Genomic DNA, 18878 nt, shown 5'->3' on the forward strand with positions numbered 1-18878 from the left:
GCATCCTGTCAACTTTTTCTTTCTTCCGTTACTTCCACCGTCTTTGTACCAGCCACCTCATTCAAAGGTAGTGCTTTGTTCAGTAGTCCAGCAGGCAAATTCCTCCTATTACGGGTGTATTTCCGCTATTATCGCTATCGCTGTTGCTTTACCTTGATCTGGCTATTTGGAGAGTCGCTTTTTACCTTTCATGTGCTCATGTGCCGCATTAACAATAGCCATTGTCACAGTTCGGGTGATGATTTACTAAAACTTTCTCTTCACCAACTTGCCAACCGACTTGCTCCTTTGTAGGTAAGTTCACATTATTTTATATTGCTTACTTTTTTGTTCGTCCATTTTTCTTTTGCTTATGATGAGCAAAAAGTGAATTCTGCAATACTGACAATTTCCCCTCAATGGGTGAAATTGCATGTGGACACCTTCTACACTTGATCTGATACAATTTTTTGTTTCTTTCTATCTCAGATAGTGGCATTTAGTGTTGCGTACGCATTTGCTAACTGCTGTATTGACAGAAATACGTTTCATCCAATCGTCCGCTGTTATAGCTGATATATATTTATTATAGATGCATGTATATACATACATATGGGTATTAAACACAGCTATCGGAGTTTCTTATATGTGCACGTCACCCTCTTCGGACGTAGCTTAGTATCGGGCCCCTTTCACCTCATGTGTCTTCAGAATAGCATCGAGTTCCGCCATATCTTCATCCGACAGAGTCTCGACTCCCTGCATGTTCTGAGTGACCTTGTCGCTGGTGGTGCCTCCCGGGATCGGGATGATGGTCGGGAAGCCAGGCTTGTTGCTGAGCGTCCGGATCCAGGCCAGCGCGATCTGGGCGGGAGCGAGACCCTTGCGCTTCGCCAAGTCTACCACGGCGTGGACCAGCTTGAGGTTGTCTTGCAGAGTCCCCTCCTGATACTTGGGAAGTAGTCGTCGGAAATCACCCTCGGGGATGTCGGAGAACTTGGTGATCTCGCCGGTCAGGACGCCCCGGCCCAAGGGGGAGTAGGCAATGATAGGGATGTTGAGTTCAGCACAGGTTTTGGCGACGTCGTTGTGGAGGATGTCGGTCGCCCAGAGCGAGAATTCCACCTCCACGGCGGCAATGGGGTGGACTTTGTGTCTGTACAGCAATCTGTCAGCATGTCCCTTTGTAATCTGTCTAGGTAAATACGTACGCCCGACGGATGGTTTCAGCGTCCACCTCACTCAAGCCGATAGCCTTGATCTTGCCCTCCTTGACCAACTGCGCCAGAATAGTAACCGTCTGCTCAACTGTCGTGTTTTTATCTTGTCTAGCACATTCAAAAATATCAATCGTCTTGGTACCGCCGAGCACCTTCAAGCACTCGTCGACGCTGCGACGGATATTCTCCTCGGAACCGTCGGGTATGAGGGTGCCGCGTTTGAGGCCGCCCTTGATGCTGAGAACCACCTTGTCGGCTTTCTCGGGGTACTTGGTGAAGTACTCGCGGAGCAGGTGGCAGGAGTTGTAGTCGGGCGTGCCGTACAACTCGCCGGCGTTCCAGAAGTTGGCGCCGAGGTCGAGGGCGGTGTTGAGTGTCTCGAAGCAGACTTCCTTGGGCGGAGGCTGAGGATTCCATGTCATCCCTATTCACATTAATCGACGTCAATAACAGCAGTAGTATGGAATTTTTTGGGGTCTCTCAGACTTACTCATAAGGCCGTAGCCCGTCGTACCAACTTCCTTTCCAACAAGAGTAGGCATTGTTGAGATGAGAGGAGAAATTTACGACGCAGTCTCAGACGAATTTCTGCGAGAGCTAATTGGAAATTTTTTTCAACGAGAAAGAAGGTAATAAAGCAACAGATCAAATGCGTGGTGTCCGCTGAACCAAGCTTGTATCGAGATGAGCGATGCGATACGGAAGGCGCCCTTTATATACTGCAATCAACCCCACCCAAGGTATGGAACAGTATGGAGTTTTTTCATAGAACGCCTCGAGTCGATGCTTTTCCCCCCGATTGCATCACCAACCAAAAATAAAATAAAACAAAAAAAATAAAATTAAATCCTGGACACACCTCCGAAGATTATCTCCATCCTAACTTGATGAAACGGACGACCTGGAATCTCCGGGCCGTCCTGCATCCACCAAGTGCAGTTCCATTTCGACGAGGGGCATCGACAGCATCGACGTCAACAGGCGGGTGCAGTGCGGCAGCGCAGCTAAGCTAAAGTCACAGTCCTGCATGCCCCGCAGGAGGCTGGCCACAGGAGCTAATCAAGTTACGAACTTCACAACTCACGACCGAAGCAGGTCGAGACTGTGCGGGTTTAAGCGTAAACTCCGACCGAACGAGCAGTGGCGGAGCGGAGAACGGTAATTCCATTGTCATGATCCATTCCATCCTGAAACCAATTTCAGAACCTCCCAAGGTTAGATACGGAGTATGCAGTACGGAGTAGATAGATGGATTAGTAATGCGTTCCGGACGTCCTTTCAATCCGTATCTGCAGCCATCGGAATTAAAGCAGTATGGCGGTTTCGGATTTCTCAGTGCGAAGGGACAGCAGGATCCCATATACCATTCATTCATTCCAGACCCGAAGAAAGACTAACTTCACGATCCCGAGAGACAGGTTGCAGATTTGCAGAGATTTTTATTAGAGAATTGGGATCGATTTATTTTATTACTGACTAACTACATGTTGTATTGCTGCTCGTTTGGATCCACGATACCAGATAGAATCCAGGTAGATGTGATTGATTGATTATCACATCAATGAGAATGAGCATGACAACTGAACCGCAGAAAAAGAAAGAAAGAAAGAGTCAGGTAGAATAGAGAGAATAATATACTATAATATCGTCGTGGTATGGTATCATTTCTCATCAAGAATAACGCAGACAAACCGACAAACGCCTTCACCTGCTGAGTCCAATCCAGTCCAGTCCAGTTCAGTTCAATAAACAAGAAATATCGATTCCAGCACATATCCCTCCTACCGAATAAATTCGATTTTGATTTCGACACAGAAAAAACCCCTCCCTTCTCTCACGAATCTCTCCCATCTCAGCAATTGAATTGAATTAAATTAAATTGGTTGATTTTTAATTCAATTCAGTTCGGAACGACCTCATCAGCCGAATTTAGCCCATTGAAGACCGACTTCAACGAGGGGAGTAGCGACTTGAGGCCAAAGGGATCCTTGTTGTTGTCATCACCGCTTTTATTCTTTGTGTCGTCATTTGGGCTATTGTTGTTATTGGAGGTCGGATTATTACCCTGCGTGGCGGGTGCAAGGTTGTTGTTATTGTTGCTGCTGTTTGTGTTCAAAGGAGCCACGATATGAACATCATTATCCTTAAAATTCTCATCCCCTTTGTTGTTATCGTTGTTCTCGTCATAGTGCAGCCCCTGGCGAATGGCACTATCGATCCATTGGCTGATATCACCGTCCGTGGGGATCATGTCGTTTATGCCGGCGAGCAACGAGTCGATATCGAAGGGGTCTTTGAGTCTCTACGAATTGAATAATCTTCTGTTAGTCTTGATACCATGCCGCCAGAGTCATTCGACTATCAATTTGAATAGCGACAAACGTACCGGATCAGGTGATCGAGTCATCAACCCAGTAGAAGGGGCATCAGCATGCGCGTGGTCATGCTCCTCTTCATGCAGTCGAATCGGATAAGCCTGCACAACGCAGGAGACTGTGACTAGGGCAAGGATGAACCATGAGGAGACCATCTTTTTTTCCCCGACACTTGAGATTTCTATTGATTTCCTCAAGAAAAAAAAACAGTCTATTCAGGCTCCACTAGGTAGGTGTCAATGTCAATGAGATAAGGTAATAATATTGAATAGCTGACGTGGTTTATGTGGAGAACCGGTGATAGACGAGACGAGGACGATCTCTGCTCCTGTCTTTATAGACTGTGAAGAGAGTGGTGAGTGATCGTCAAGACCTACCTACTTGCCTGCCTCCGTTCGGAATGATGACAAGGATTAAAATAAGTGTTGGTGGTTTTTTTCTTCTGTTGAACGTTCTGTGTTCAGGCTTACATCTTTCTCTTTCCTACGGAAAGAAATTTATACAAGCAACAAGTCTAGAACTCGAAGAAAAAAAAAGAGATGCCAGAAGGAGACTGTCTTAACTTTATCATAGGTCTGCCAGACAGGTTCATTCCTCTCTATGCTGAAGATACAATACGAATGAAGGACTACCAACCACCCGGAGCACTTTTCCTACGTGAAGCGATCGATCTTCCGAGAGAAACTATGTGTGGCTTTGCTTGGCTTGCTGACATGACATGACAGGGAGACTTGACAGCCAGACTTGACGTCTATTCAAGCGTACAGTCACGTATACGGAGTAGGACCTCTCCATAACCGTGTTGAGTCTGTTGACAGCAGGTCCCACCAACCAATCGACGTGAGGAGTATCTGTATATCTGTATATGTGGCAAGCGAAATCGTCAGGAACGATCAACCATTGGCATCTGACTCCATTCCAAGTCGAGAGTATATCCATCATGCATAACTGAGGATAACTAAGGATAACTCCAGGAATGCGCTCTCTTCGAGATTTAAGGTACTCTGAGCCTTTATCCCAGTGGCATAGCATATCACGCCGTGGCTGTGGGTCTGTATTCCCTGCTTAACGGATGGTCTGTCACATTCCAATGTTGATTTAGACAAGCTGCCAATAATAAGGAACGTTATGATCCAACTTGAATAATTCTTCAGCCACGTAATAGAAACCAGAATCCATGAAAAACTTCGAAAAAGATATTGAATTAAAAACTCCGTGGATTGATAAAGTCTGGACTTTGATCAATTCTACCCTCTACTACTCTACTGTACAATCTGGAAAGAAAGGGGATGAACATTCCACCTTGATATCAAGCCCCACTGAGGAATGTTAGGATTTGAACTGAACTTGCCCACTCTGGTATAGGATTTACTCACCACCTGGCTAGAACAAAGGCAAAAAGAAGAAGAAGAAGAAGAAGAATATAGAACACATACCTATATATGTTTATGGAGCTACATCTGTCGCACGGAGAAGATTATGTAAATTATGTACTAAGCTAATAATTCTAGTAAGAACAGAGGAAATCACGCAGTTCAAACAACTCCTGCTAACGAAATCGATACTCCGAATTAGGAAAAAGACTAAGTCTCCAAAGTGTCCTTTTTCTTTGCTTTGATGTTCTTCCAGCCCATTCCCAGGCTGGTGAGGGCAGCAAGGGACGAACCTCCTGCTGATAGATACTAAACGGCATCAGTCAGTGATTGCCTTTTTCTGTCTTTTCCATTCTTATTTAAAAAATGACTAGACTCACCCACGCCTGTGTGATGGCTTGATTGTATGCCAGAATCAACCCTGGCAGGTCCGACGCCGGCACAACCGATCTGGCATTCGTCGCTCCGGCTCGGATGACACTCTCTGGTGAAACATCGGGCAGATATTGGCCCAATGCCGGCTTCAGCCGGTTGATGAGGATGGTCTCGCCGAGACTGACGAACAGCGCGCTGCCAAAGTATGAGCAGAACATGACAAGGGCGGATCCCAGCGGTAATTGATCTTTACGGATGACGGCCTGGACAGCGGTGACGGGCTAGTCGTTGTTGACGAATTAGTAAGAAAGTAGTTGTTGAGTTGACAGGGAACGTGGCTGTGTTTACCACTTGAAGGACCATTCCTCGACCGACGCCAATGAATATCTGATATCCAATCCATTTTCTTGCATGACTGGAGGGAGTGAGAGTACTCAACAAGCCGGCTCCGATGGCTGTCAGTGAACTCCCCACGACGGCAAACGGGGTGTAATATCCGATTTTGCTAACTGATGTTACAGTCAGAGATCGTCAAGACGGAAACTCAACGGCAAACACGGTAGGCCCTACTTAATATACCAGACAACAGCAGCAGCAGCGTCTGACTCAACATGGTCGGAAGATTCATCACTCCGCTCATCGTGGGGCTGGCTCCTTTGACGACCTGGAACCATAACGGCAAGAAATACGAGAAAAGCAGCAGCGTGCCCATCTGAAGCAAGGCCGTACAGCAACTGAAGAGGACCTCCCGTTTGAAGAGCAGACTCAGCGGGATCATGGCATTCTCACCCATCCGGCGCTGCCAGAGTCCAAAGATGCAGATGGTAGCCGCCGACCCACAGAACAGGCCGATGATGGTGGCTGAACCCCAACCGTACTTAGTTCCAGCCCATTCGAAGGCCAAGAGGAACATCACCGTTGCAGGAACAAACAGGGCGCAACCGAGGATGTCGATTCGCCGGAGGGTTGTGACTAGATCCAGATTGCGATTGGTCTCGGGCCGGGTGTCACGAACGCGAATGAAGAAGAGTAGCAGTAAGGTCAAGCCTCCGAACGGGAGATTGATGTAGAAACCTTTCATCAAAATCAGCGAAAAGAGTGTCGCAGAATCTTGCGAGGAAAGTGATTTGTTTCACTCACACCACCTCCAACTCACGTGTTGCGTCAAGGCTCCTCCGATCAGAGGTCCTATCACGTTCCCGGTGGCTGAGATAGCAAAATTGATAGCATTGATCACTTGTCCACCGTTACATTAGTGAAAAAGTTTTCGCTACCATTTTCAGAATATATACTTACTAGGTCTCTTCTCCAACGACACAGACGCAACCATAATATTCAGAGCTCCATTAATGATCCCCGACGAACCAATACCCGCAACAGCGCGGCCAACGATAAAGAAGTTCGACGATCTTGCCACACCGCAAAGCAGGGAACCGAGTTCGAAGATGGAGATGGCAGTCATGATGACAATCTAGCTGGATTAGCCAGGTATAAATGGATATGCGCCAGATTCCGGGATCTTTTGTGCGTGCTCACCTTTGCAGGAAAATGGGTATAGAACTTGCCCATCAGCGGCTGTAAGGAACAACTAAGCAGCGTCAGACTAAAGCGTCAAGGACATTGTCGGAAGCATCTGAAACGTACGTCGCCAGCAGATATGCACTGCCGTACCATCCTATGTCAGATATCGCATTGAACTCATTCGTGATGGACGGGGTGGCCTAGAAAGAAGTCAATATCGACAGGTCATCTGGCTGAACATTTCATTTCAAGGACTCGAACCGTCGAGACAATCGACCCATTGAGCGAGACCAAAAACGCAGCAAAGATCAGCGAAACGAAGATCAGGTATAATTTGAACCCTGACAGAGTTTCGGAGTGGTCATTTTTCTGTAGATTCTGTCCTTCATGTGCTTCACTCTTTTCGTCCGTCCTGGTCGGGCTGTCCATACTGTCATGAAGACATGTATTTGATTTCGACTCGGACAGATCTGAGGGAACTACCTAGGCAGACATACTGTAGTGCTTTCCAGCAGGAAACAGCAGGAACAGCATGTCGAGAGTGACGACTTCCTTGTTTACTCCTGAGTTAGGGCTTACCTTATTGGGGCTCCTTCCCGATTTGTCGATAGCGACCGGAGCCGGAGATTTTCATTTCACTCCGGTCCCGCTCCACTTTATTAACCACCACGTCGCGCCCAACTCAGGAGGAAACTGATGGAATTCAATCCGTCTCCGTTCAGTCGGAATTTATTCGTGTTGACCTGGTCCGTTCCTAAGAGCTGATGGATGCGTTGGGGAGGCACAGGTTGGATGTCGCCCTGCCCGGGCAGCCCGGACAGCCCAGTCGCGGAGGAGGGCCCCGGGCTTGCCGTACCTGCGCAGTCGCCAAGGCGAAATGTATTCCCTCGGGGGTGGACCGTTCTAAATGCGAGAGGTAACTCTATCCCCATTGGTGAGTGTATATTGCGTTCTCCTGATTACTGATCTGGTATAGATGTTCTCGTCTCAAGAAGGAGTGCGTTGTCCAAGAACAGAAGGTGAGGCGAAAGCGCAATGCTGCTCCTAGGCAAACGTAAGTCCTTTATTTTGATTATTATTATTATTATTATTTTATTTTACTTGTGAGAGAACCTGTCTAACGACTCCCAGACGGGTGGCTCAGTTGGAGCAAAAGTTGGACGATATCGTCAATCTGCTAAAGTCTTCTCACGATGCTTCATCGGAAGACCGTAGCAGTAAACCATCAAATCCTGCATATTCCGCTCCCTCATCGACTCCCTCCACGACACAGACTCCATCTGCGGTTCCTTTCTGCAGGCCTCTGCAAGAAGAATGTCTGGGGGAGGAAGTCGCCGCACCCATCTCTGGTCCAGTGGCCCCAAAAACACAAGGCCATTTGCAGGACGGTGCCCACCTGCAGAACGGTGCAATCTCTCATATATCCCCCAAATCAGACCAAGATACTTATCTTTCCATATTCAAAACCTCCATGGCCAGGCATTTCCCTTTTGTAGTGATTGACGATCACCACTCCGCAGAAGAGCTCAGGCTGACCAAGCCTTTTCTGTTGGAGGTCGTTTTGGTGGCCGCATGCTACAAGGGCAGTGGCCGGCAGACTGTGTTAGGGAAAGAGATCATCGAGCATCTGAGCCGGCGCATGCTCTTTGAGGGCGAGAAATCTCTCGACCTTCTGCAGGGCCTCCTCGTGTACATTGCATGGTATGCGGCTGCCAATTTTCTACCATCCTGTTAACTGACTCGTGTGTGATAGGTATCTGAATCTGTTTTATACCGGTCTACAGATGACCAATCTCCTCCAACTTGCCATTGCCTTGGTGGCGGATCTCGGCTTGAATCGGCCATTACCGACACCCGGACGCAGGACCGCTGCTGATGTGTTGAGAACGGCTCTTCACGGATCGAAAGGTGCCAGGACGGTGCGTGGGACGCTGGAAGAGAGGAGAACGTTTCTGGGGTGCTTCTACCTGTCGTCAATGTAGGTGTGGAGACTTGTCAATTCCTTTGATACAATGCTAAAGCTAGCATGATTAGGTTATCTGCGCATCTGAAAGGATTGGAGCCATTACCCTATACACCTTACGTCGAAGAATGCTGCCAAGTGCTGGTCGATGCTAAGGAATACCCCGGTGATGTCTATCTCGTCCAGCTCGTTCGCGTCCAGCGTATTGTGAACATGATCGGACAGCACGTTCCGACTGACACCGCGGACCTGTGCAAGCTGCGAGCACCTTTTGGCATGCATATCGCGTCGATACAGAGTGAACTGAGTTCTGTGAAACAATCTTGGGGGGAGGAAGTATACAACAGGGATAGGTCAGAACGAATGCCATGGATGAGAACAACCCGCTGATTATATTTTGTAGATATTCTGTTGATGCACTGTTACTCCGCTGAGATGTTGCTCTACGAATTCGCCATCTACGATTCCCTTTCATGGCCAGAGGGTGGTGGCTGGTGCGCAAACGATCCGTTCCAGCGAGTCGAGGCACTCTATGCGTGCCTGGAGGCGACTTTGGCCGTGATGAATGCATTTTTCACCATCCAACCCAAGGATTATCTCAATATCCACATGGTCCCCTGGCTGCAAGTGGGACACTGTATGGTCGCGATGCGAAGACTCAGCTTCCTGGACATTCCGGGCTGGGATCTCAAACACGTGCGCAGCAAGCTAGACATGCCGGGGATTTTAGATCAGATTATCAAAAACACCACCGAGGCGAGGCAGGCTGCAGGAAGAAGTAGGAGTGGCGGCAGCATCGACCAGAATTATGTCCCTGATCGCGACGATGTGCTGGCGGAGCTCTCGAGGAAGTTGATCCGGGTGAAGCAGAGTTTTAGCGAGGCTCTTCGGCTTGAGGAGGAGCGACAGGCATCGACTCAGATGCAGGGGCAGCAGCCATTGCCTCTTGCCGGGGAGATGTGGACTGGGGGGGAGACTCTCCTCAATATGGACGAGGATTTCTGGCAGGGATTCTGGCAAGAGTGGCAGTTCGTTTGAAGATTCCGAGGCATACGCATGCTATGTATAATATCTAATGTCAACTGTATCAGAGGTATATACGAACTCAACAAACTTAATCTATTAATGTTTTCTCTTTCTTTCTTTCCTCTTCCTCTGCTTTCTTTTTTTTTCTTTCTTTCTCTCTTTCTTTTTCTGTTTCTTTTTTCATTTCAATTTCATTTCCTCGTAACCTTCACCCTCTTAAACGCCTCCGCATTCTCCCTAATGGCCGTCTCCACAGGCAACCTCTCCATACTACTCGCGCCAAAAAAGCCATGGACCCCTTCCGTCCTGTTGAGGACATTCTCTGCATCCTTCGGCTCAGCAATCGGCCCCCCATGACACAGGACAATAATCTCAGGATTGATCCTCACCGCCGCGTCGCGGATGTCCTGGATGATAGTCACCGCCTCGTCCAGCGACAGCGCCGTCTGCGCCCCGATAGCCCCAGACGTCGTGAGCCCGACGTGCGCGACGAGGATGTCCGCGCCGGCGCGCGTCATGCTTTCCGCCTCGTCGACCGTGAAGACGTACGGCGCCGTGAGGAGATCCATCTGCGCAGCGAGGCGGATCATCTCGACTTCCTTGTCGAAGCCCATGCCCGTCTCTTCGAGGTTCTGCCGGAATTTGCCGTCGATGAGGCCGACGGTAGGGAAGTTCTGCACGCCCGCGAAGCCGAGCTCTTTGAGCTGGCGCAGGAACTGCGACATGTTGCGGAAGGGGTCGGTGCCGCAGACGCCGGCGAGGACGGGGGTGTGGTGGACGATGGGGAGGATCTCGTTGGCCTTGAATCCATATCAGTACACAATTCCATAGGTATGTTGGGACCTGTATATACACATGTATGAGGGTATATGGTGGGTTAGGGGCCTACCATCTCAACAACAACAGCATTAGCATCACCATACGGCATCAACCCGGCCAACGACCCTCTGCCCGCCATCCGGAACCGACCCGAGTTGTAGATGATGATTAGGTCGCAGCCGCCTTGTTCGACGGATTTGGCGGAGAGGCCGATTCCTGCGTCACCTTAGCACCAAAAATCTATAGATAGATAGATAGATGAGTGGGAACGATGCCACTGGTCTAGAATAGACATGTCCTGTGTGCATATGAATTGTGTACTGTACTGTACTGTACTGTACGTACCAGCTCCCGCCCCGACAATGATCCCGCCATCGGCAATGACTTGTCTCAGTCGAGAGCGGACTTCCTTCCGGGATGTTGGACGGGGCATGTTCGCTAGAATTGGAGTTACTGGAGTGGACTGGACTGGATTGAACTGGATTGAGGTGAATCGAATCCGACAGAGACGAGTTAGTCAGTCCGTCAGCTGGTTATAGTTAGTCAGGTAGCTAACTAGACAGGTAGATAGGCACAGATTAATGCTTCCTTGGACTGTGTATGTGTGCTGTAAGTACCTTCGTATGCAAGACAGACAGGGAGATCCTACCTAGCTACTGCTCTGCACACTAGTAGTGCAGTATGCTGTATTTTCTCTTTATGAAAAAAGGACAATACTCAGGTCGATATCGATCAGCAAGGCGGACTAACGGACTGACTGACGTCTGGGGAAGTGCAGTGAGGCGGGGTTGGTTCAACATCAATAATATGCGGGGTGATATCATTCCCTGACTGAGCCCTTTCTTTCCGAAGTATTATTTCCCTCTCGTGTAACTAACTAGGTAACTCAGCCAACCAGCCAGCCAGTTAAGGAAGGATATTATGCATTCAGCAGTGAAAATGCGGGGTTCTGCCAGAGCCCAGACTTACCTCTTGCCTCTTGATTTCCTTGCAAGCAGCTGATAAATAAATACTACTGCGATAGATAGTGTGACCTACCTACCTAGGTAGCAACATGTGGTTGATAGCTAGTCCCTTCGACTCTATCTATTCCATTCTGTTCAAATCACCACCTAGTCCGTGACTGATTAGGTACTATATGTTGCAACATGTCACGTCTACCTGAAGAACGCCCACAGATCGTCGTCCTCAGCACATGCGACACCAAACTGGCCGAAACGCTCTTCCTGCGCGAGCAGATCCTCAAAAATGGCACCTGCTCCGTCTTGCTCCTCGATGTCGGTCGCACACCGATCCAGCATCGCGATATCGATCTCTCCTGTACGGATCTTGCTCGGGGACCGTTACCTTCGTCTTCATCAGATGCAGAAGCAGGTGCAGATCTGTCAAAGATGCCCCGGGCAGAGTACATCAAATACATGACCTCATGCGCAACCGCATACATCCGCAACCTCTTCACCTCAGCCCACATCCACGGCATCGTCGCCGCAGGGGGCTCGTGTGGCACGGCGCTGGCCACGGCCGTCATGCGCGACGCCCTCCCCGTCGGCTTCCCCAAGCTGATGGTCTCGACCATGGCCAGCGGCGATGTGAAGCCCTTTGTCGAAGAGACCGATATCACGCTGATGTACAGCGTTGTCGACATCGCGGGCACCAATTCGATCCTCAAGCAGATCCTGAGCAATGCGGCGGGGGCGATCGTGGGAGCGACGGTGGCTTACTACAATAATAGCAACAACAATAATAATAATAAGTCACGCGGCGCGAGTCTACATCTGAATTCCAAACGAGTCGGCATCACCATGTTCGGCGTGACGACGCCTTGTGTTGACGCGATCCGCTCCCATCTGCAAGACAGATACGGATACGAAGTGTATGTCTTCCACGCGACGGGCTCAGGCGGCAAAGCTATGGAGCGGCTGGTCCGGGAGAAACAGCTCGACGCCGTGCTGGACATCACCACGACGGAGGTCGCCGATGAGCTCGTCGGTGGCGTCTTGACGGCGGGACCGGAGCGACTGACGGCCGCGGCGCAGGCGGGCATCCCGCAGATCGTCAGCGTCGGAGCCTGCGACATGGTGAACTTTGGGCCGCGAGACACCGTGCCGGCGAAGTTTGTGCAAACAAACCGTCGACTGTACGAGCACAACCCGGCCGTGACGCTGATGCGGACGAGCCCGGACGAATGTGCCCAGATCGCAGCGTTCATCGCCAACAAGCTACGCGCGCACGTCTCCCGGCCGGACTTGGTTCGGGTCTTGCTGCCCACGGGGGGCGTCAGCATGATCGCCACGCCAGGTCAACCGTTTCACGATCCCGAGGCAGATTCGGCTCTGTTTGTCGGACTGGAGAAGCAGCTCGAGGGGAGTGGGATTGAGGTGCGACGGGATGATCGAGCTATCAACGATGCGGAGTTTGCAGTGCTGGCCGCTGAATCTTTGGTTGAGTTGATCGGGAGAAGTGAGGGTTAATTTTTGATTATTATCTCATTCCTTTATAACTAAATAGATTTGAAGTAATAGGGATGTTCTGGACCTTGTACCGGTATGATTGCATGTAGAGTACGCGACTGTAGCATTTCAGCATCATCTTCTGTCATCATCTCGTTTATCATCTCATGAAAATTCCGTGCTCTGTTGCTGACATGACACTACAAGATCGCTGAATAGGGTAAGACACAAATTGCCTGCAAAGAAAAAAAAACCTAGAGAGCCTGACGTTAGACAAACGTATTCGTCTGACAAGCCCACCGCATCATTTGAAACATTCGTTCTGAAGACTGGCCGAAAGCATCAGCTCCAGCATAATCATGTCTTTAGGATCGACGAGCTCGTCGACCGCAAACCAGTACAGTGTCTTCTGTTCCGACTCGCTTTCACTCTTGCCAGCCTCCTGGGACATCACTTTGCTTTTTTGACGGCAGAATGCTCGCAATTCCTTGCATCCGACACCCCCCTTCCCCTTCACAAAGCTCTGAATGACATTGGCTGCCCTCATCACCATCTTACTCATCACCCTGGCGGATCCTTTTGCAAGACCAAGGCTCTGTGCCGACGCGGCGGATCCATGCGCGACGTCGAGGATGTAATTGACAATGAGAGTGAGATCCTTCTCATCCTTCAGATACGTCGGACCGAAATATTGTACCAGTTTGTCGTTTAACTCCTCCCGCAATGCCTGAAGAAGGTCCAGGCAGCGATCTTGCAAGCCAAAGTAGTTAAAGAGCAATTTAAGCTCCTCGTCCGCAAGCCGCTCGCGGAGAGCGGTCAGAAGCTGCAGGGGGCTGAGATTGTTGGAAACAGTCCATTTTCGACGTAGTATGAGGGCTTCACTGCGACAGACTTTTGCAGTTCCGTGGTGATTCCCCGTAAGATCCTTAAGAAGCTGCCCGACATTGTGTACAGACAGATCGATCGATCCACCCCCACAGTATCGATCCTGGAAGACTGCTGCCACAACGGACGCGGATTTGAGTACTCGAGGCGCGACCTTTTTGAGAGCCATGTCCGTCGGCCTTTTCCGTCCCTTGCTGGCAAAGCTCGACGGCGCAAACCCCATCACCAGCCACAGCTTCTTGTAGGTATCATGGGCATCCTTGGGCTTTCCCCCCATGGATATGTGGTTTTCGTCATGAAAATCAATAACCTTTTCCATATCCTCCCAGTACAGGGGGGCGGGGTCTGTTTGTTGAATCAGATTGTATAGGTACGCTAGAGAAATCACCGACCTCCACGCACTGACGTAAGATATGCCCATTTGTTGCATTTTCAGGTTAATGCTAAACATCAGAAGCCCACAGAGGATCGGATACGTTTTAAGGAAGGAGAATTCCTCGTCTCGGGGTGCTTCCTTCGGAGCGATGTCGAACATGTCATCGGTAATGGTGCGGTAGACGATATCGCTGAATTGGCGCATGTCCTTGTCCACGTGGACAGCTAAGACGGATTATAGACAGCGAGCGTTGGGAGACCTCCTCGAGTGTCTTCTTGGTCCGCAATCCCGTGAGTCGAAGCTCTTGGAACGGCTGGGAGACGTTGGGACCCAGGATTCGATGCGTATCCAGGATGACCTGGGCCGCGAATGCAAGCCAAACAGGAACATGCTTCGTCTTGACCATGTCCCTGACACCCCGCGTGAACTCGTCTTCTACAAGGAGCTTGATCTGGAAGCGTTCTAGAAACACAAAGTCTGGAAGGATGCCATAAAGAATCTGCTGGTCCCGGTGATACCGTTCTCGTACAGACATAGTGGCTCGGTCTCCCCCCGAATAGAGAGCTCTGGTAGTAGTCCTTTTTGAACCACGGGACCGAGTCAGGTATGATCACGCGGGTGAATGATTCGAGAATCAGCGTTGTCTGTACGAGACACCACTCCACAATGTCCGCCACGGCGATGTTGAAGGGGTCTTCAGGATGTTGCTTCTTCGCAGGATCTGCACCACGCATAAAGCAACCGGTGTTATACATCAGTTGTGAGAGGTCCATAGTTCCACGAAGAGAAGGGTAGTCGTCCATAAACTCGTCGCAGGTGATCCGCACCAGATCGAACGCGGTGTTGGTCGTGACCGCGGCAGTTATGAGATCGATCTGTGCCTCTCGATATTCAACCCAGGTGGCCTGAAGGAAATCTCGAATACGTTGCATGTCCTCCAACAAGCAGAAGGATGCGAAAATCTCGACCCAGTCGTTTTCGAATTGGTCGTCGATTTCATAGCGTTGAAGGGGCGGTGTCTTTTGTGGCTTTGGTCCAGACTGATGAACATTCTCATTGGAGGTGCGACATTCTTCTACCTCCAGTGCTGAGAACCTGTTCTCTAGGTCGATCAACGGGTTCTGCCCTGGGGGAGAAGGGTTTCTGCCTGGTTGGGGATGGGGCTCTGGATGCTCCACTGGAAGTCGTCAGTAAAAAAGTAAAAAAATTCTTTGCGGTATTTTCTTTGGGGAGAGGAGTTACGGTGTATCTCTCTGTCTGCGACACCTAACAATGCCAACGCCTCTTCAAGAACATTAATGAAATGGCTGTGTGCCGAATTGGCCTGACGCGCATCGGTCTGGTTCTGGAACCAGGCTGCACATCGCTTTCTTGTACTGATGGCTCGACGAGCGACGTCAGTGATGTGATGGAAATGTGATAGCCGCCTTTGCAATAACCCGAGCGAGGCCAGTAAGCTCTGCCAGGGGGACCCGGTGAATGCTGTTCCCGTCAGCACCTGGTTGTAAGTAGAAAGATGGTTGCGCACCCTTCAGTTGTTTTGCAGCCAAGTCCCAGCTGATGACCAGCTTTGGTTGCGGTTTCCACGAGCCATGCGGTAAAGAGGTCCGTATCAGCTTTGTATCGTTTGTAGCTGCCGAAAAGAAAATTTGGAAGCATGGTAGACTTAGACAATGACGAGTTTCTGGGATACCAAGTTATCTCGTCGATATAGACGTGTATCAGGGATGAAGAGATATTCTCGTGCTTATCGTTGAAGCTTGCATGTAGTTTGTACAGCTGTACCCTGAGAGAACTTGAAGGTACGCGGGGAGAAGATAGAGGACAGGCTAAAATCCCCATGATCCCTTCGGACGTGGGCCCCGAAGTCAAATCCTTGGTAGTCAGACGACTGCAAAGGCTCTATAAAGGTGCACTGCCCAAAGCGAGTGATGCCCTAGCGATAGTTAAGGCTGTGATAGCCAATCGACGCCTGCAAAGAGACGAATACATCCCGGGAACAAAAGTGACACCCGATCAAGTCTGTCAAGAATGTCAAGAAGGGCCGTTTACATTTTGATGAAGAGCACGATAAAGCCGCCAGCGCTAATGACATTTTCGTCCTCTTCTGTACCAGCTCTAAACCAAGTTTACGAAACGGTGACACCTATAACGTACCACGCAGAAGCCTTCTGGTAGTTAAGGAAAACTGGGATCAATACTTTGGCCCATACGCAGGCCGATCTTACTTGTTTGCAAAGGAGGCCCTTCGGAAGGGGAAGTTTAAGAAATTGGAAGATACTTGTAGCGAGACAGACATTTCGTGAAGGAACCTGAAAGATCATCAGTGTGATTCAAGGCATTCTCGGCCTTACTTCTAACGAGCACACTTCCAATGTGTTGGAACGCCTTTGCAAACTCCGACTGGAGTCCTTTTTTCTTTCTTGTTTTCTTTCTTTCTTTCTCACTCGGAGAATCAAAGGCGATAAGCTTTGAGGGTTCCAGTACGCTCAGAATAAGGAACAGGTTCGTGATCCGCTCGAGTTTCAAAGGACGCCACCTTGAAGTACCCAACTTGAGGCATAAGCATGGTAAAATGATGGGAGATATGACTCGCAGAACTCCAGTACCTACGGTTCTATGGCAGAGTCACCGTAGGAAAGACTCAGCTATACAGACTCAAATGGAAAGAGCGCCGCCCGGATTTTCGACCGTGGTGGGAATGGCTGGACTGAGATGTGGGAACACAAGAGATCACGGGGCCACCAAACCGGACAAGGCAGCTCCCCGTCTCACGATAGTATACGGAGTATATCAAATCAGTTCATGCACCCCTAGAGAACCAACCACCATGCGCTCTATGTTCAATCCTTGGCTAAGGGTTGACAAGGCTCATTTTTCTACGCAGAAGCCAATCTGAAGGACATTGTCAAAACACTTGTCAAGGCTTTGCTGCAGTCCAAGACCTTAAATCTACCTATATCGACTTTGAATACCATTTTGCTCGGTGACTTATTAAGTGTTTGTTTGAGACGAAGAACGCTGGACGAGGACATGCTGTCAGCATAGTTTTCGCCTACAGTTAGCAAACCTGGGCCCCGCCCTGTCTTCCTTTTGCTAAGGCTCTTCGCTAACATCTCTGTACTATAGTGTACGCCTGACACCATGGCCCCGCAGAAGGCGAGATAACTAGCTAAAGCTAACCAAGAACCTTTCCAATGTGACCACTCATGACTGCGCTATACATGGGATCGCATACGATATGAAGTATGTCGATAAGCTTGATGGGAGTTCACATACACTTGCTGGGGTACTAAAACTGCACAACGCATACAGCTTTGGAGTCTGTGGTTCGATGAACTGAGGCCCGAATGTCCCACACCATGTGAAGAACAACACGAAGCTGATCAAGCGCCATCTAGATGCATTCGGCTGGCATCTCGTCCTGTTGTACAATGCCCTGGTCACCAATAGACAGTCAGAGAACGAGACTCCAGAGCCCGTGGCTGAGCGGTGTCTCCTGGCAATGGTGAGACGACCATCACTGCCCAAGAGTACACCGTTGAAGTGAAGGTCGCAACTCGTCGGCTGGAAGGTGGGTTCCATTCTTGGCCGGTGAGACCATGCTTATTACCCATCAAGAAACCAACCGCCGACAACGTGCAAACTCCTCCCTCGATACCCGATGGTATTTTTTCAGCCTGTGAAACTGCTACATCTCTCTTCAGGAGAGTTTGGTGCAGTGCCCCGAACAAACTCCCCGGTGTGGATGGGCGTACTAAACAGATAAACAAGAGGATCCGCAAGATGTCTCGGCTACTTTTTAATGTGGACCGGTTATGTAGCAATATAGACCTGTCGGACCTGAGTGATCTGGAGGATAATGAGGAAGAGGAACAGGCTAATAATGGTAATTATAATTACCTAGATAGTTCTGACTGATTCCTATAGCAGAAGAAAAAGATAAAAAAAATAACAGAGCTGCCCCTTTAATATTGGATCCGGATCCAGAATAGAGACCCATATATTCCTGTTGATATATATGTATTTATAACATGTATATCGGAGGCCCTTTGTACGCGGTTGGCCTAAGTTGCGGCGCCGCGTTGCTCCCACGCTGAAAGGTCATCTTGATCCATCCTGCCTTCATCAAACTGCACATCCAAGGCATGGTATGTCGTCGACACTGTTTTATCTCAATCGCATGAAACTTATCCTCAATTCTGTTAGGGCAGTCGCATGGGCTACAGAAGAGGAGGTCTGCATCCAACCAAGTGGAAACTTCCTTGCACCATGACCATAGCAAGTACGCGAAGCTGTAAGTGCCCTTAGAGCCAAAATGAATCCCAAGTGGTACAATTGTGCTGTTATGTCTTGTGTATACTAAGCTACCAGAATCTCCCGGAACAGCGAACGGCTCGTCAGGAGATTGCCATGCCATTATTAAGATATATATGTTGGTTGTATCTCTCTCAGGATTACTCAAAATAAAAAATAGAGAAGATTATAATGCTTCTTAATTAACTGAATTAAGGAT

General features: G+C 49.4%; 7 protein-coding genes across 7 annotated transcripts; 2 read left to right on the plus strand and 5 right to left on the minus strand.

The window, feature by feature from the left end:
- Positions 1–654: 654 nt before the first annotated feature.
- Positions 655–1741, minus strand: VTN77DRAFT_4433 (uncharacterized protein; the record flags this gene model as incomplete). Its single annotated transcript, XM_069420492.1, has 3 exons — positions 655–1135; positions 1191–1623; positions 1690–1741. The coding sequence occupies 3 exons, from the start codon at positions 1739–1741 to the stop codon at positions 655–657; spliced, it is 966 nt and encodes a 321-aa protein (XP_069277826.1).
- A 1358-nt stretch (positions 1742–3099) lies between these two features.
- Positions 3100–3729, minus strand: VTN77DRAFT_4434 (uncharacterized protein; the record flags this gene model as incomplete). Its single annotated transcript, XM_069420493.1, has 2 exons — positions 3100–3501; positions 3586–3729. The coding sequence occupies 2 exons, from the start codon at positions 3727–3729 to the stop codon at positions 3100–3102; spliced, it is 546 nt and encodes a 181-aa protein (XP_069277827.1).
- A 1428-nt stretch (positions 3730–5157) lies between these two features.
- On the minus strand, positions 5158–7377 carry VTN77DRAFT_4435 (uncharacterized protein; the record flags this gene model as incomplete). Its single annotated transcript, XM_069420494.1, has 10 exons — positions 5158–5256; positions 5328–5603; positions 5671–5831; positions 5902–6396; positions 6463–6558; positions 6619–6793; positions 6859–6910; positions 6967–7043; positions 7105–7184; positions 7341–7377. The coding sequence occupies 10 exons, from the start codon at positions 7375–7377 to the stop codon at positions 5158–5160; spliced, it is 1548 nt and encodes a 515-aa protein (XP_069277828.1).
- Positions 7378–7607: 230 nt separating this feature from the next.
- VTN77DRAFT_4436 (uncharacterized protein) lies at positions 7608–9844 on the plus strand (the record flags this gene model as incomplete). The annotated part of the gene is made up of 6 exons (XM_069420495.1): positions 7608–7759; positions 7820–7897; positions 7975–8544; positions 8597–8821; positions 8878–9104; positions 9210–9844. The coding sequence occupies 6 exons, from the start codon at positions 7608–7610 to the stop codon at positions 9842–9844; spliced, it is 1887 nt and encodes a 628-aa protein (XP_069277829.1).
- A 179-nt stretch (positions 9845–10023) lies between these two features.
- Positions 10024–11084, minus strand: VTN77DRAFT_4437 (uncharacterized protein; the record flags this gene model as incomplete). Its single annotated transcript, XM_069420496.1, has 3 exons — positions 10024–10632; positions 10722–10867; positions 10997–11084. The coding sequence occupies 3 exons, from the start codon at positions 11082–11084 to the stop codon at positions 10024–10026; spliced, it is 843 nt and encodes a 280-aa protein (XP_069277830.1).
- Positions 11085–11799: 715 nt separating this feature from the next.
- On the plus strand, positions 11800–13122 carry VTN77DRAFT_4438 (uncharacterized protein; the record flags this gene model as incomplete). Its single annotated transcript, XM_069420497.1, has 1 exon — positions 11800–13122. One exon carries the CDS (start codon positions 11800–11802, stop codon positions 13120–13122), a length of 1323 nt encoding a protein of 440 aa, XP_069277831.1.
- A 283-nt stretch (positions 13123–13405) lies between these two features.
- Positions 13406–16021, minus strand: VTN77DRAFT_4439 (uncharacterized protein; the record flags this gene model as incomplete). Its single annotated transcript, XM_069420498.1, has 6 exons — positions 13406–14331; positions 14389–14569; positions 14622–14839; positions 14892–15539; positions 15605–15844; positions 15928–16021. The coding sequence occupies 6 exons, from the start codon at positions 16019–16021 to the stop codon at positions 13406–13408; spliced, it is 2307 nt and encodes a 768-aa protein (XP_069277832.1).
- Positions 16022–18878: the final 2857 nt, after the last annotated feature.

The sequence above is a fragment of the Rasamsonia byssochlamydoides genome (genome assembly GCF_041956645.1).
Source record: "Rasamsonia byssochlamydoides strain NRRL 3658 unplaced genomic scaffold VTN77scaffold_30, whole genome shotgun sequence".
In the NCBI taxonomy this organism is placed as follows: Eukaryota; Fungi; Ascomycota; class Eurotiomycetes; order Eurotiales; family Trichocomaceae; genus Rasamsonia; species Rasamsonia byssochlamydoides.